The 12,766-nt window shown below is 40.1% G+C and overlaps 1 protein-coding gene across 16 annotated transcripts in view; it reads right to left on the reverse strand.

Moving 5' to 3' along the window:
- The window catches only part of HERC1 (HECT and RLD domain containing E3 ubiquitin protein ligase family member 1), a 118,366-nt gene that overhangs the window by 87,226 nt on the left and 18,374 nt on the right, over positions 1-12,766 (reverse strand). For all 16 annotated transcript variants that reach the window (XM_081170474.1, XM_081170466.1, XM_081170465.1 and 13 more), the window contains exons 2-11: positions 11,381-12,336; positions 9,511-9,606; positions 8,517-8,711; positions 7,970-8,281; positions 6,984-7,080; positions 5,675-5,818; positions 4,649-4,776; positions 2,602-2,746; positions 2,323-2,494; positions 1,956-2,090 (exon numbers count right to left, since the gene is read on the reverse strand). In XM_081170474.1, the coding sequence (XP_081026600.1) occupies positions 1,956-2,090; positions 2,323-2,494; positions 2,602-2,746; positions 4,649-4,776; positions 5,675-5,818; positions 6,984-7,080; positions 7,970-8,281; positions 8,517-8,711; positions 9,511-9,606; positions 11,381-12,310 (2,354 nt within the window). In that variant the 5' untranslated portion in view covers positions 12,311-12,336. The remainder of the gene's footprint in view (positions 1-1,955; positions 2,091-2,322; positions 2,495-2,601; positions 2,747-4,648; positions 4,777-5,674; positions 5,819-6,983; positions 7,081-7,969; positions 8,282-8,516; positions 8,712-9,510; positions 9,607-11,380; positions 12,337-12,766) is intronic.

Genomic DNA, 12,766 nt, shown 5'->3' on the forward strand with positions numbered 1-12,766 from the left:
GTACATTTTCCCTTCTACGGTACTCATGCCCAGCATCTGAACAAAAAGTTTCACATATCACAATAGTCTTACAATGGTTTAGTTGGTGTAACTGTCACAATACAACCAAACAACATTCAGGGCTCAGCAATAGCACAGACAATGAGGAACACACCCCATGAAAACCCACCAGGACCCTTTGCTTTTAGCATTCAGAAGAAACAGAGCCTTTTTGTTTCATTGTGCCTTTGGCTTGTGGCTTTTCTGCTGTTCTGCTGAGACTGGCTTTTCTTCTGCTGTTTATTTGGTTTTATCCGGTTTTATCTGCTGCTGATTTCAACTGCTTTGCTTAAGAATGATTTTGCATTGGTTAAAATAAATAAAAATTCCTTCCAGTAGCACCTTAAAGACCAACTAAGTTAGTTCTTGGTATGAGCTTTCGTGTGCATGCACACTTCTTCAGATACACTGAAACAGAAGTTGCCAGACCCTTCTATATAGTGAGAAGGTGGGGACGGGTATTACTCAGAAGGGTGGTGGGAATGGGAGATTGGCAGATAGCTGAGATGATCCTGTTGATGACTCTTAACGACTGTAATAGGTCTTACAGGAAAAGGCAAGGGGTGAGAAGGTGAGAAATGGCTTAGTCATGTATAATGAGATAAGAATCCAATGTCTTTGTTCAGACCAGGTCTCTCCATGGTTTTAAGTTTGGTAATGAGTTGCAATTCAGCAGCTCTCTTTCCAGTCTATTTCTGAAATTCCTTTGTAGTAAAACAGCTACTTTGAGATCTTGTATAGAATGTCCTGGGAGATTGAAGTGTTCTCCTACTGGTTTCTCTGTTTTGTGATTCTTGATGTCAGATTTTGCATTGGTTATTACTTTCTTGTTATTTTAATTCTTTATCGTAGCAAACCTAACACCAGCTGGGCAGCAGTGGGATGTGACAGTGCAGTATAGCCACTGCTGCACCCAGTGAAATATTGTTATGCATTATGCTTAAGTTTGATAATAATGTTTATCATAAAGAAAGAACACCTCTGATTAAATGTATATATATAGTTTCAATTGTATTTTCAGATTAATTTTCTTGAGTTGAGGGTTTAAATGTTTTCCCTACAAACATCTAAATGCCAATACCCTGAAAATGAGTTTTAAGAGGAGAGAGACTTTACAGTTGAAGAAGTTTCTAAGACTTTGCACACAGAGCTGATCAAATGTTGTTAGTTTTTCCTCTTTCCCAGAAATAAGCTGACTCATTGGTCCTTCCATCCAGCCTGACGTAAAGAGATACAGTAAAACTGAAAAAACCCTTCCAATTGCCCTTGGCAACCAACACCGTATTCCAAGTGAAGGAAAGATCCTGCTGGGTCCACACAGGCGCAAGCATTTGATGGCAAATCCCACCAAATGGGAGGTTTCAACTGCAGAGCTGCTTCCAGAGGTAACTGAACCAATATATCCTGATGTCTGAAATAAGGATGGCGTTATGCAGAAGCATTGGCTAGCTTCAGTTTTTCCTGCAGCATGATTTTTGCCGGTGTCTGCTCTTGTGATTTGATGACCCCTGCATAAGGCAGGGGAGAGCTGAGCTGGCAGTTAGCAGGGCTTGCAGGAATCAAGAGAAGCACTGACTGCCTTCATGGTTTTCCCCACATTGTGATTTTTGCATAGCACACACACGGACATGGACACACACATATCATGATCCGTGATATATTGTCATGTCAAAAATTATGAAACTGATAAAACTATATTGACTTCAAACCAGTTTTGGATGATATATTGATATATATTGCCCAGCCCTAATACTGTTACACAAATCTGAACTCTCATTCTGGAATTGCAAGCCAAGACTTTCCATGCATGAATGTGCCAATAATAATAATAATAATAATAATAATAATAATAATAATAATAATAATAATAATAATAAAAATCAACAGGATAGCATATATGCCACATAAACAAATACCTTGAGGATGGGAAAGGAAGAGGAGGAATCTCACTGTTGATTTTGTCACAATACTGCTCAAGGAAAGAACGGAGGTGGGAGAAGGTACTTTCTTCAAGATCCACACAGTAAGGTCTGTGCCAGGCAACAACTTGTCTGCAAATCAAATAGAAGATGACCATGGAGCAAAAATTAAACATCAAAATAAATAATGACTCATTAAAAACAGAACAAGCTCTTCTTGCCAAGAATATATAAGTGAGGGGATCTGGTTAAGCACAAAGCATTGTGATTCAAAGGCACTCTCACGTGATGGAGCCAAGACCCATTCCATTAGGTATGCATAAACATTAAATGGTTTGGTTATTATCAGTATATAATTACTTACCTGTCTCTGGGAAGGGCTGTCCAGGCAAGACTATGGGATGTTCCAGCTGAAATCTGCTGAATTGCTACTCCATCTAAGCCACTCACTTTCTTTGGTTTTGTAATGGGACCTGTGGAGTTCCCTTGGCCACACTGTCCCATGGAATTGTTACCCCAAGCATAAACTTCATTATCTAAATAAAAAACAAGTAATAGTAATAATAACAGTGTTGATCACACTTGAAAACCAATGTGTATTTGCCATAATAAGCTTTAGTATTACATAAGCATTATAGTTTACCATGAGAAAGTGCCAAACAGTGGCTGTCCCCAATTGAAATATCCACTATCCGCGTTGCAGCCAGCTCTTCAATCAGCTTGGGCCTGAGCGCTGTAGCTTCTGAAGACCCGCATCCGAGACACGCACCACAGCCCCAAGCGTACACCTGGATCAAAATATACAGAATTCAATACACAAAATATCATTGTTATTAGTCCAAAAGCAGCCCCATCTGCAATCCGGTTAGGATTGTCACACTGTTAAAGAAATCTTGGTCACTAACTGATGACGAGTCAATTAAATTTGCATACAGGAAAACACAATTACTCTGAAGCTGGTTATATTCTTTGTCTTTAGATGAAGCCTATGAGTCATAGCAGGCATCATCTTGGAAGAGCTTTCTGCCCAATGTGAAAGACAGCAGGGAAAGCCTCTTTAAAGGTGATGCGTCTTTAGTGGTACATCTATGAAAAATATTTTAAGAAATAAATTAACTTGCCAAGCAAAGACAGCCTACCACACCCTAGGCCACCCCAAACCTCTATCACCACCAAGGAAATATAATATGTGAATAGAAAGAGAACCCGCACAAATGATGCTTACATAAAACCCCACACATTCACTAAGTAGAAAAAATAGAAGTACTGCCACGCCACCCCACGAGCCATCCCCACCCTCCCCCTCATTCCCCCTCTTTTCTTCCCAACCTAATACTGCATGCAACACTAATGTCTCACAACAAATGTAACTGATATGTAAAAAACACAACTTGAAAAAAGATGCAATGCACGTATTTTTGTAAACTAAGAACTCTTTAATATTTTTTTTAAAAAAAGAAATAAATTCACTTAAAAGGTGAATTGCAAGGTTTTAAAACTGCTTAGTTGTTTCAGCAATTAAAAGTTGCAGTCCTACACCAAACCATATATGGTTCTCAAATTCAAATGGATTTCCCACCCTCATTTCACACCAATGGAGAGAGAACTCCTCATGGGCATCCTGTGTAAGCACAGAGTACTGCAACCAAAATGAAGTGAAGCAAAGTAAAAAGACCCTCTGGGCATAGCTTTCAGTTTGCATACTGGGAATACTGCAAGCAATTGCTAGGTTTGGGAGGTGGCAATTCATAATTTCTATCTACAATCAATAAAATCCACATAGCACCAAACTGCATTCTTTTTCATTCTTGACCATTGAAGTGGAGGCTGACCGTTTTCTCTTACGAGTTCTTACAGGAAAATCTAAGGTTTCAACAAGGTTTCCCTTTGAAAGGATGTTAGATATCAACCATGTGCACACAGCTGTTATTTAGAATGTGAGTTTTATTAGACTGCAATACAGTGGAACCTCTACTTATGTTCACCTCTGGTTACATATCCTTTGGGATACGTGCGTGGCAAACCCGAAAGTATTTTTCCAGGTTTCGCCCTGCACGCATATGCAGAAGCAGCACCTCCGGATACGTACACCTTGGGATCCAACCAGAGCTCTGGAACGGATCCCGTGCGCAACTGGAGGTACCACTGTATTTTAAGACTTTACTTTCTATTCTTTGATTTTACAGTGGAACCTCGGTTTTCGAACGTAATCCATTCCAGAAGACCATTCGACTTCCAAAACGTTCGAAAACAGAGGCACAAAAGGCAGTTTGCCAAGTCAATAGAGAAAATTGTGAAAAACAACAGATACATGCAGTTCGACTTCCAAGGCAAGTTCAAAAATGGAAGCATTTACTTCCGGGTTTTTGGCATTTGAAAACCGAAACATTTGGCAACAGAGATGTCCGAAAACCGGGGTACCACTGTATATAACTTTGGCTACTTTTAAAATATAAAAACACACAACAAAGGAAGAAGTACAGCAAAACACAAATGTCTTATTGTCAAACTTGTAAACACTCCCTTGCCTACAGTGAGTAGGCAGAGAAACTTTTGTAAACTTAATTAATTTTCTTTTTTCATCAAACTTCTGATAAACCACAAATGACTTGAACTGTTACAAATGGATAGTAAGAATGGTTTCTGGCCTAGGAACTTTTGTGAAATTGGCAATGCTGCTTGCATCTTACCTGCCCCGTTGAGGTTAGAGCAAGTGAAGACTGACTTCCTGCACAAACTTTCCGAATGAACATTCCCTGTAGGGCTTCTATAACTTTAGGTTTGTACACTCTGTTGGTGTCACCATGACCAAGTTTGCCTGTTGGGATCATACACAAGAGATCAATAATGTTTATGTTGCCTCCTGCACCTCTTGGGCCATTCAATGACCACAAATCTAACATAATCTGCAGTTTTAAACTGGAAATATTTAAAGTGAACTGCATACAAGATTTATCATCACAATTTAACAAAGAAACCTCTCCAAATACATATAAGGACATGAATTATTACCACATACTAGTTTACTGATTTAGGGGACAATCCATAAACCCAAAGAGACCACACAATCTTCTACCACGGCCAGCAACACACACACACACACACACACACACACACACACTGAGAGTTGTGAGAGGAGCCTTCACAAACAAAGCCTGCAGACCTAAGCATTGTAGCAACAGAGGTTTGGACCATCATCCACAGCTCCATAAACCATGGCTTATGAAGCTGCAACAGCATGTTCCTCCCACACCCAGGCTTATATTAAGCCATGTTACATTTGAATTATGGGAATGCAAGATCCTGGCTTCATCAAGTCAGATTTGCCTCTCATGGTCAAACCAGGAAACTATGGATTGAACTGAGATAACAAACCAGGATAACCAGCCAGGATATTAGCTGAAATTGCCAGAGTCCCCCAGTTTAGAGACAAATAGGCCTAGCAAGAGCTGGTGTGTGAAGATAGGAAAGGAAGAGTAGGGTGAGAAAGGAGCATGTGACTACAGCAAATGGTCACCACTTTGTCAACCATGGTTTCTGAAACCAAATGCAGTCATCGGCTGTTTCTGCACTTGAATATGGCCAGAAAGGCAGAACAAGACAGAACATGGAAGCGGAGGTTTTATGGACCTTCTGCCCCCACCATGCCCTTAACAGATGATGTTCTGTACAATCTCAAGCACAACCTAGGAGAAATTGCATGGAAAAAACATTACCATTATCTCCTCCTCCAAATGACCAAACCGTTCGCCCATCTTTGGATAAAGCTATGGTGTGCGAACTGCCACAAGAAACCTCTCCGACGTTGCTAATATCTTTTACTAAAGTTGGAATGTTACGGCTGTTGCTGTCTCCATGACCTTGGAAAGAAAGAAAAAAGAAACACTATTTCTGCATTAAAGAAAATAATAATTATTTCTGTCAGCATGAAAACTTGGGTTATGTAGTAAAGAAAATAAATTTCTCACCAAAGATGAATGCATTACACTTATTATCATCAGAATCAGAATCAGCATCTCTTACCCACCCTTCACCAGAAGATCCACAGCATGTTACAGCATATAAAAGCACAATTAAAACAGTTTAGAACTGTTTTAGTGAACACTTTGAGCCAGGATACATGTATCACACTTGCTTACTCCTTAAACATAATTTTAAAAAAACTGGAAGCCATTTTGGGAAGAAGATAACAACTCCTATCACTAAAAAAAAATTATACTCTGAAAATGAAATGCCTGGTAAGGAGAAAATAGGGACAGTGACTGAAATATAAAGAAGAAAGAATTAATTTATTGGAGGTTTCAAAAGTTGATAGTCTTTTCAAAACAAAGATATTTTGAGTCAAGTTAATAAAAACAGGAATCTTTTGCCTTTTAAAATTATGCAGTTAAGAAAGAATGGAATGGCAGTGAAAGGAGAGGTGAGAGAAAGAACATCTGAAACGCATTATTCAGATTTCTTTGAAAGAACAGATAACAGTGGTTTGAGATGGAGTCCTATTGCAACATATTGAAGCAAAGAAAGAAAAATATTTGGACACCCAAGAAACAATTTAATATTATTTATTAAATGTGTATACTATACTGTCCTATCAATGATCAACAAAAAATAAAAACGCTAGGCTTATGAGTAAAGATACAAGAAACATGCATGATAAATAGTATACCATTAAATCAAAGTGTGTCTTGCTACTATTTAGCTCTGTCCAATTACTTGGTTAAAAGTTTATAGTAAAGGTTATTTTGTACAGGCAGCGACCATTTTGCATGGGGGTCTTGTTCCCAGCCCCCGTGTGTGTCGACAGAGTGCATATAAACATGTCCCAGCCTGTTTCACCCTCATTTTGCAGCCTTCCAGGTCTAAAAGGACCCAAGTGATTGTGCATCAATTGGACGTGCCTAAAATGGTTGCCGCCTGTACTGTCTTACGTAAATCCCAGTACCTTTCTTTAACGTTAGATTTTATTTCAATGAAATATTAATTATATTTCTAAAATCACTGGGCAAGTCAAACTGTTTCCATTACCTAGTCTACCAAAGTCTCCTTCTCCCCATGTATACAATTCACCATCTTCTGTGACAGCAGCACTGTGCCGGTATCCAGCTGACACACAGACCACAACCTGCATTGCATGCAAAGGGGAGAGAGAGTTAAAACTAAACTGTTGCTGGAAATGCTGCTTTCAACACAGTAGACAAAATGAGACTTTCCTCATTCCTCTCCCCTTCCCCATGAACTCCACAAGGAAGAGAGACCTGCACCAAGGCCTTGTAACTGCCACTAATCACAAAGCCTCAAATTTCAGCTGAAGTCAGTCCAAATTCAGAAAAACCACTCAAATGCCAAACCAAACATGAAAGTCCCTACACATCCTTCTGTATGGCTGCACTCCAAGCAGCAGGTGTCTTGGGCTTGCCACAAGCATCAATCCACTCAAGGTGAACATCCCCATGCCAGAGCCAAACTCTCACAGACATGACTGGCACCATCATTCTACATGCCTGGCCTGACTCAAGTGGCAAGTCCAATACCAACATTACACCACTGTCAGCTGGAAGCATTTTTCGCCAGCCTTCACACAAAGTGAATAACCTACTTTGTGGTTTTATGATAAGCACATTTTCTTCTGGTATTTCTAATTCACTGTGACCCCTCCCCCACGGTATATAAATGTATTAAATAAATAAATTAGTATGACTGCAGCTTTCTAGACAGCACCAAAAGCTCAAATCATGCTTAAAGGCCAGTTGGGTTAGGGTAGTCATTTCTTAACACCTAAAGAGGATGTGGAAGGTGCCTCCTAAGCCAGCCCCCAGCTCAATCTTGATTTTGGAAAACATTCTGCCTCCCTGTGAATTGAAAAGAGAGAACTCCACTGTTTCCACCCCATAGCCCACAGCAATAAGGGACAAAGGCAAAAATGGATAACAAGAAACCTTAAAACACATGAAGTCTCCAAAGCAACACTATGAAAGAGGGAAAGTGCAATTCAGTTCTTTGTGTAAGCATACCTTTCCTTGCAAAGGGCCCTGGATAAGTTTTGGATATTTCTGCGTTGAGCTATTTCCATGGCCTAATTTCCCATAGTCACCATCACCCCAGCTGAAGACTTCTCCTTCTGTTGTGAATGCTAATGTGTGGCCATCAGAACCTTTAGATGATGACACCTTTTTGATAGATCTGTGAGGCTCAAAAGTCAGCTTCTTCAGTGTAGATTGATTGTTGGAATCGCCCAGTCCCAACCTGCCATAACTGCCTTTGCCACAAGCTCGAACAGAGCCATCTGTAGATATTACAAATGTACAGTACTGACCAGCTTCAATCTATTGTGGGAAGAAAATTAGAGAACATTAAAAATAATTTATTTAGAACTGCCTATAAAGGGTTATTTTAATTTTTAGAACAAGGGATCCATATATAGCTCAGGAACCACAAACTTGTAGCATGCATTTTTCAAGTTTGGCGGTGATATACAAAGTTTTTCAACAGTGAAAGCTTCACCTCTTCTTTTTCACTACACCGATAACACACATACAAACAAAAACCCCAGTCACTCACTGTCTGAGCATCAGAAAAACTTGGAGCCAACTTGGGCTGAAGAATTTTCTCTTGTGTTCCTTCCACAAGTTGGTGGCTGCTGTTACTGCCCCAAACATACACTTCACAGGTCTCAGAAACAACAGGAGCATCACCCGTCTGAATGCTGTCTGGACTGGCGCATGTCCTAGAGTAGTCTGAAGCCATGCGACAAACCTAGCAAAATAGAAATACATTTCAGGAGACAGAAGGAACGCTGTGCTCAATTATCATGTTATCACTTTATTTCAAGCACCAAGTCTAGATTCACATGGGACTACATGTCCAATCTGTAAATTACATATTCTGAAGACTAGCAGCTATCACAAGTGGGGTGAGCGCCACTGCCCTCGGGTCCCGCTTGCAGGCTTCCCAGAGGCATCTGGATGGCCATTGTGAAAACGGGACACAGGACACTGGGCTGATCCAGCAGCCAGGCTCTTTTGTGTTCTTGATCACAAAACTAACTATGATAGTCCAGGGTGGGAAATTAAGATATTACAACCCTTGGACTAGGTGGCACTTGGGGTTCCTTTTCACTCTATAATTCTGTGATCTGCTGCTTAGCTTTCCACTTCAAGCTTCCCTTTTGTAGAATGGGAGTCACATATTATACTCCGTTGCTTCCTCATAGCCCTCAGCATGAGCCAAGAGCACCTTCCTGACCAAATCAAACAGCACAGGCACATCAACAGCTGTTCTCTGAGACTGCCCTCACCTCTGAAATTCCTTTTTTATATCTTTTTTATTCTGCTACTCTTTTATTCAACTCATAAATGCTTTGAGCCTTAGATAGAGGCGGGACTGAAATTCAGGTGAACAGCAAGACAAAATATAGGGTAGAAATCCATGGAAGCACTGGGACAACATCAGTGTGACTATTTTCATACTTCCAAAGGAGTGAGAAATAAACAACCTGAAGAATGCAGATTTAAAGAAAGAAACTACTCTTTAATTAAAGGTTAGATAGACATACCTCCTCGAAGAGGCACAGAGCTGCCTCGTAAAGAGAGCATAAACCTTCAGATGTTCTTGTTGGCTCCCTCCATTGACTTCGATCAGCAGATGAGCCCTGCAAAGTAAAACATCACAGAGGAAATAATGTCACTGCACACTGTTATTTTATCCTCTATGAAAAGATTAGACGATTTCCCTAAATAAAACCAAAAAGAACATAGTTTCCTTCAAAACAACTACTTTCTTGGTACTTTCTCAAGTGCTGAAATAAGTATATGCACATTCCTGCCATAATCCTTAAGACAGGTTATAAAATCCCCACATTACAGAGAAAGGTGAAGGCAAACACACAATGTGGCATGGGCTAAAACTACCCAGAAGCTTCTGGCTCAGAGTCCCCTGGTCACAGGTCAGGCTCTTAACTATACACCAAATACACCAAGCTGCTCAAAAGGAGCAGTTTAGAAGCATTCCTGCTAGTAAAATAAAGGCAAAGAACAAAAACACCCCAAGATAGATGTTTAATTCATGTTTTTGAAAAATGAAAAACAAGCCAGTTACTAATGAAATCTACTTCACAAGTTTTGCATTCTTTAAAACCACTGGGGGGTTGTATAAGATTACACATCCCCCTCCAATTGTTGAATACATTTATCCATGCACTGAGCTGAAACTCACAAAGAAAAGTGAGCCATTTGACAAACATTTCAAAACAAAGGGGCATGTCAGGGTTGAAAATGTGTACATATGAGGAAGGGGGGAAAGGATTGCAACCACTTGCTCAAGCCACTGGATGCTTCTGTTTAAGTCTGCCTAACATCTTCATATTGGGAGTGAAAATTGGGCCTACATAAGGAAGTAGGTGTGATCTCATTCCCTATTCCCAACCAGCATCTCACAGAAAATATAAAGCCACAATTGAGTCCCCGTCTCCCCAAGCAATGAAACTACACAGTATGTGGGTAACCATTATTATTTCATAGTTTAAGAATAAGCCTTTAATTTGCAGCCCTACTACCAACATTTTTAAGTTAGTTACAATTTTGTTGGATCTTTAAAATAGTACCTTGAAGGGAATCACACGTTTGAATTAACAAGTGTAATTTTCAGAGAAGAATGGAGCAGACAATTAAACTTTAATTTGCTTCCTCTAAATAAGCAGAAGTAGTGGGCAGAAGTATCACAGAGAAAAAATCTCAAGGAAGTATTTTTTAAAAACAAAAATCTTAAAATCCTTTATTATTGAATTACTGGATTGTCCCAGCTAGCTTTATTTGCAATGAATAATTACAGTGTTACAAGTTGCTCTTGACATTGTCTATCATTTCTGTTTAATAAAAAGGACAGAAGTTAAAGCCTATACAAATATTCAAGTATGTTAAAGTTAAAGACAAATCAATCCCAGTTCAGATATTCCTGATACTGTCATGCCACTTTGGCCTCATGCAGACTTCCTTTTGCGCTGTGCTTTCCTGACACAGGTTCGTGCTTTAAAATGCCATGTCAGAGCACTTTTTTTTTCATCCTGGCGCTTTACCTGGGAAAAATCTTGTTACCACTGAATCAGAATAAACAGCAATGTATGGAAAACCTGACTGCCATTTGCTCCAATTTAGCACTAAAACGTGGGTTTTCCCAGGGAAAACACTGGAACGGGGGGGGGGGGACACACATTCACACACAGAGCTTTAATGCATGGACCTGGGCTTAGAAACATGACATAAAATGCAGTCTGGATGAGCCCTATGTACAACTCATGCCAATCCAAAATCCAGGCACACAGGGACTCCAAAACCTCTATAAATCTCAATGATGCAGTGAATCTGTTAATGGAAGTAAGAGCCAAGAATTAAGAAAATCAATTTGAAGTATACATTCTGCATACATACCAATGACCGCCTCATTTGCATCAATATGTTCATGAAACAATCAAAACTGATCATCCCCTCCTGTGTATGCAGCATTTTGTTCTTCTCCATTGTGTTGACCACGGCTGATGCACTTAGTGCCATTTCAATCCATTCCAGCAGATACCGAAGTGACCCACGCTGAGCAGCCAAGCCAAGCAGCAACTCAGAAGCCAACCTCCGTCCAAGAGTATCTGCTCCAGAGTTGGGAATCGTTACTCCTTTAAGAAATGTTGTTACCTGAGACAGGCAGTCCAGACCCATTGGTGGGATTTTACTTTCATTAGCTAGAGATAAAGGTGGCAAAGAGCTCACAACCTCTATCGCCGTGTGGATAACATCATTGCAAAGGCTAATACCAGGTCCTGAAGCAGGCATCATCCAGCTTTGACGTAACAGTGCAAATAACAGGCTCAGTCCAGTCCGGACCCCCATTTCTATTAGCGCGTCTGTACTTGACCTTGGCCGCTCACTAACGGAATGGATGTCTGTTGACCCAGAACTGCTTTCTGGAGAATGCTGCTGCTGTTTCACCTTGCCTTTATCATGATATTTATTAGAAAGTGCATAAAAGATGCGTTGTAACACAAGCAAACGTTTGCGAAGTGCTCCAGCAAATGGAGAGTCTGAGCACACCATCTTAGCCAGAGCCAGCTGGCTGCTAAGAAGGGCATCCAAATAGTGGTCCTGTTCATCGCTTGATAAGGACTCCCGTTCAAAATCTGGTAGCTGAGGTCCTTTGAGACAGAGAACCTGCTGAGGCAATGGTACTACTTCTTTATTACTGACTAATTTAGCATATAAGATGGAGACTCCTTCCCTTGTAGCAATAGATTCACTATCTTCTGTGATCCAAGAGCTATTTAGATGTTCAAGCCATTTCAGCTTCACTGGTGGAACCATGGCTGCCATGTTGGTTTATTCACCTGCCATTAGTCCTACAAATAGAAAAGAAGATATTTATTAAACAAACAATGGCCTAGTTGTACAAAAATCCAGTTTTTAAAGATCAACACTGGACGCAGGTCCATAAATTATCCGCTTAATGCTTATTTAAAGTTGAAGAGAAAAGGATCTATGTTACATGCCACTGTTCTCCCTGAATTAAGGATTGTTGATATTTAAAGCTGAGCATAAGCTCATCCATGATTTTAGGGAAATCTGCTGCGATAGTATGTCAAGCATTACCCAAAGGTTCTTCCATAAACACGCACAATTTTGTTCCTCAAAAACCTACCAGTAATGCCCTCAAAAGAAGGGGTCAAGATACACATTCACAAGAGGTTTTTAAGGACTATAATTGTTAAGTATAGCAAGCAATGTTCTCAGAACTGGTAGCAATAAAGAGCACCTTCTAGTTGTAAACTC

The sequence above is a fragment of the Podarcis bocagei genome, assembly GCF_964188305.1.
Source record: "Podarcis bocagei genome assembly, chromosome: 14".
In the NCBI taxonomy this organism is placed as follows: Eukaryota; Metazoa; Chordata; class Lepidosauria; order Squamata; family Lacertidae; genus Podarcis; species Podarcis bocagei.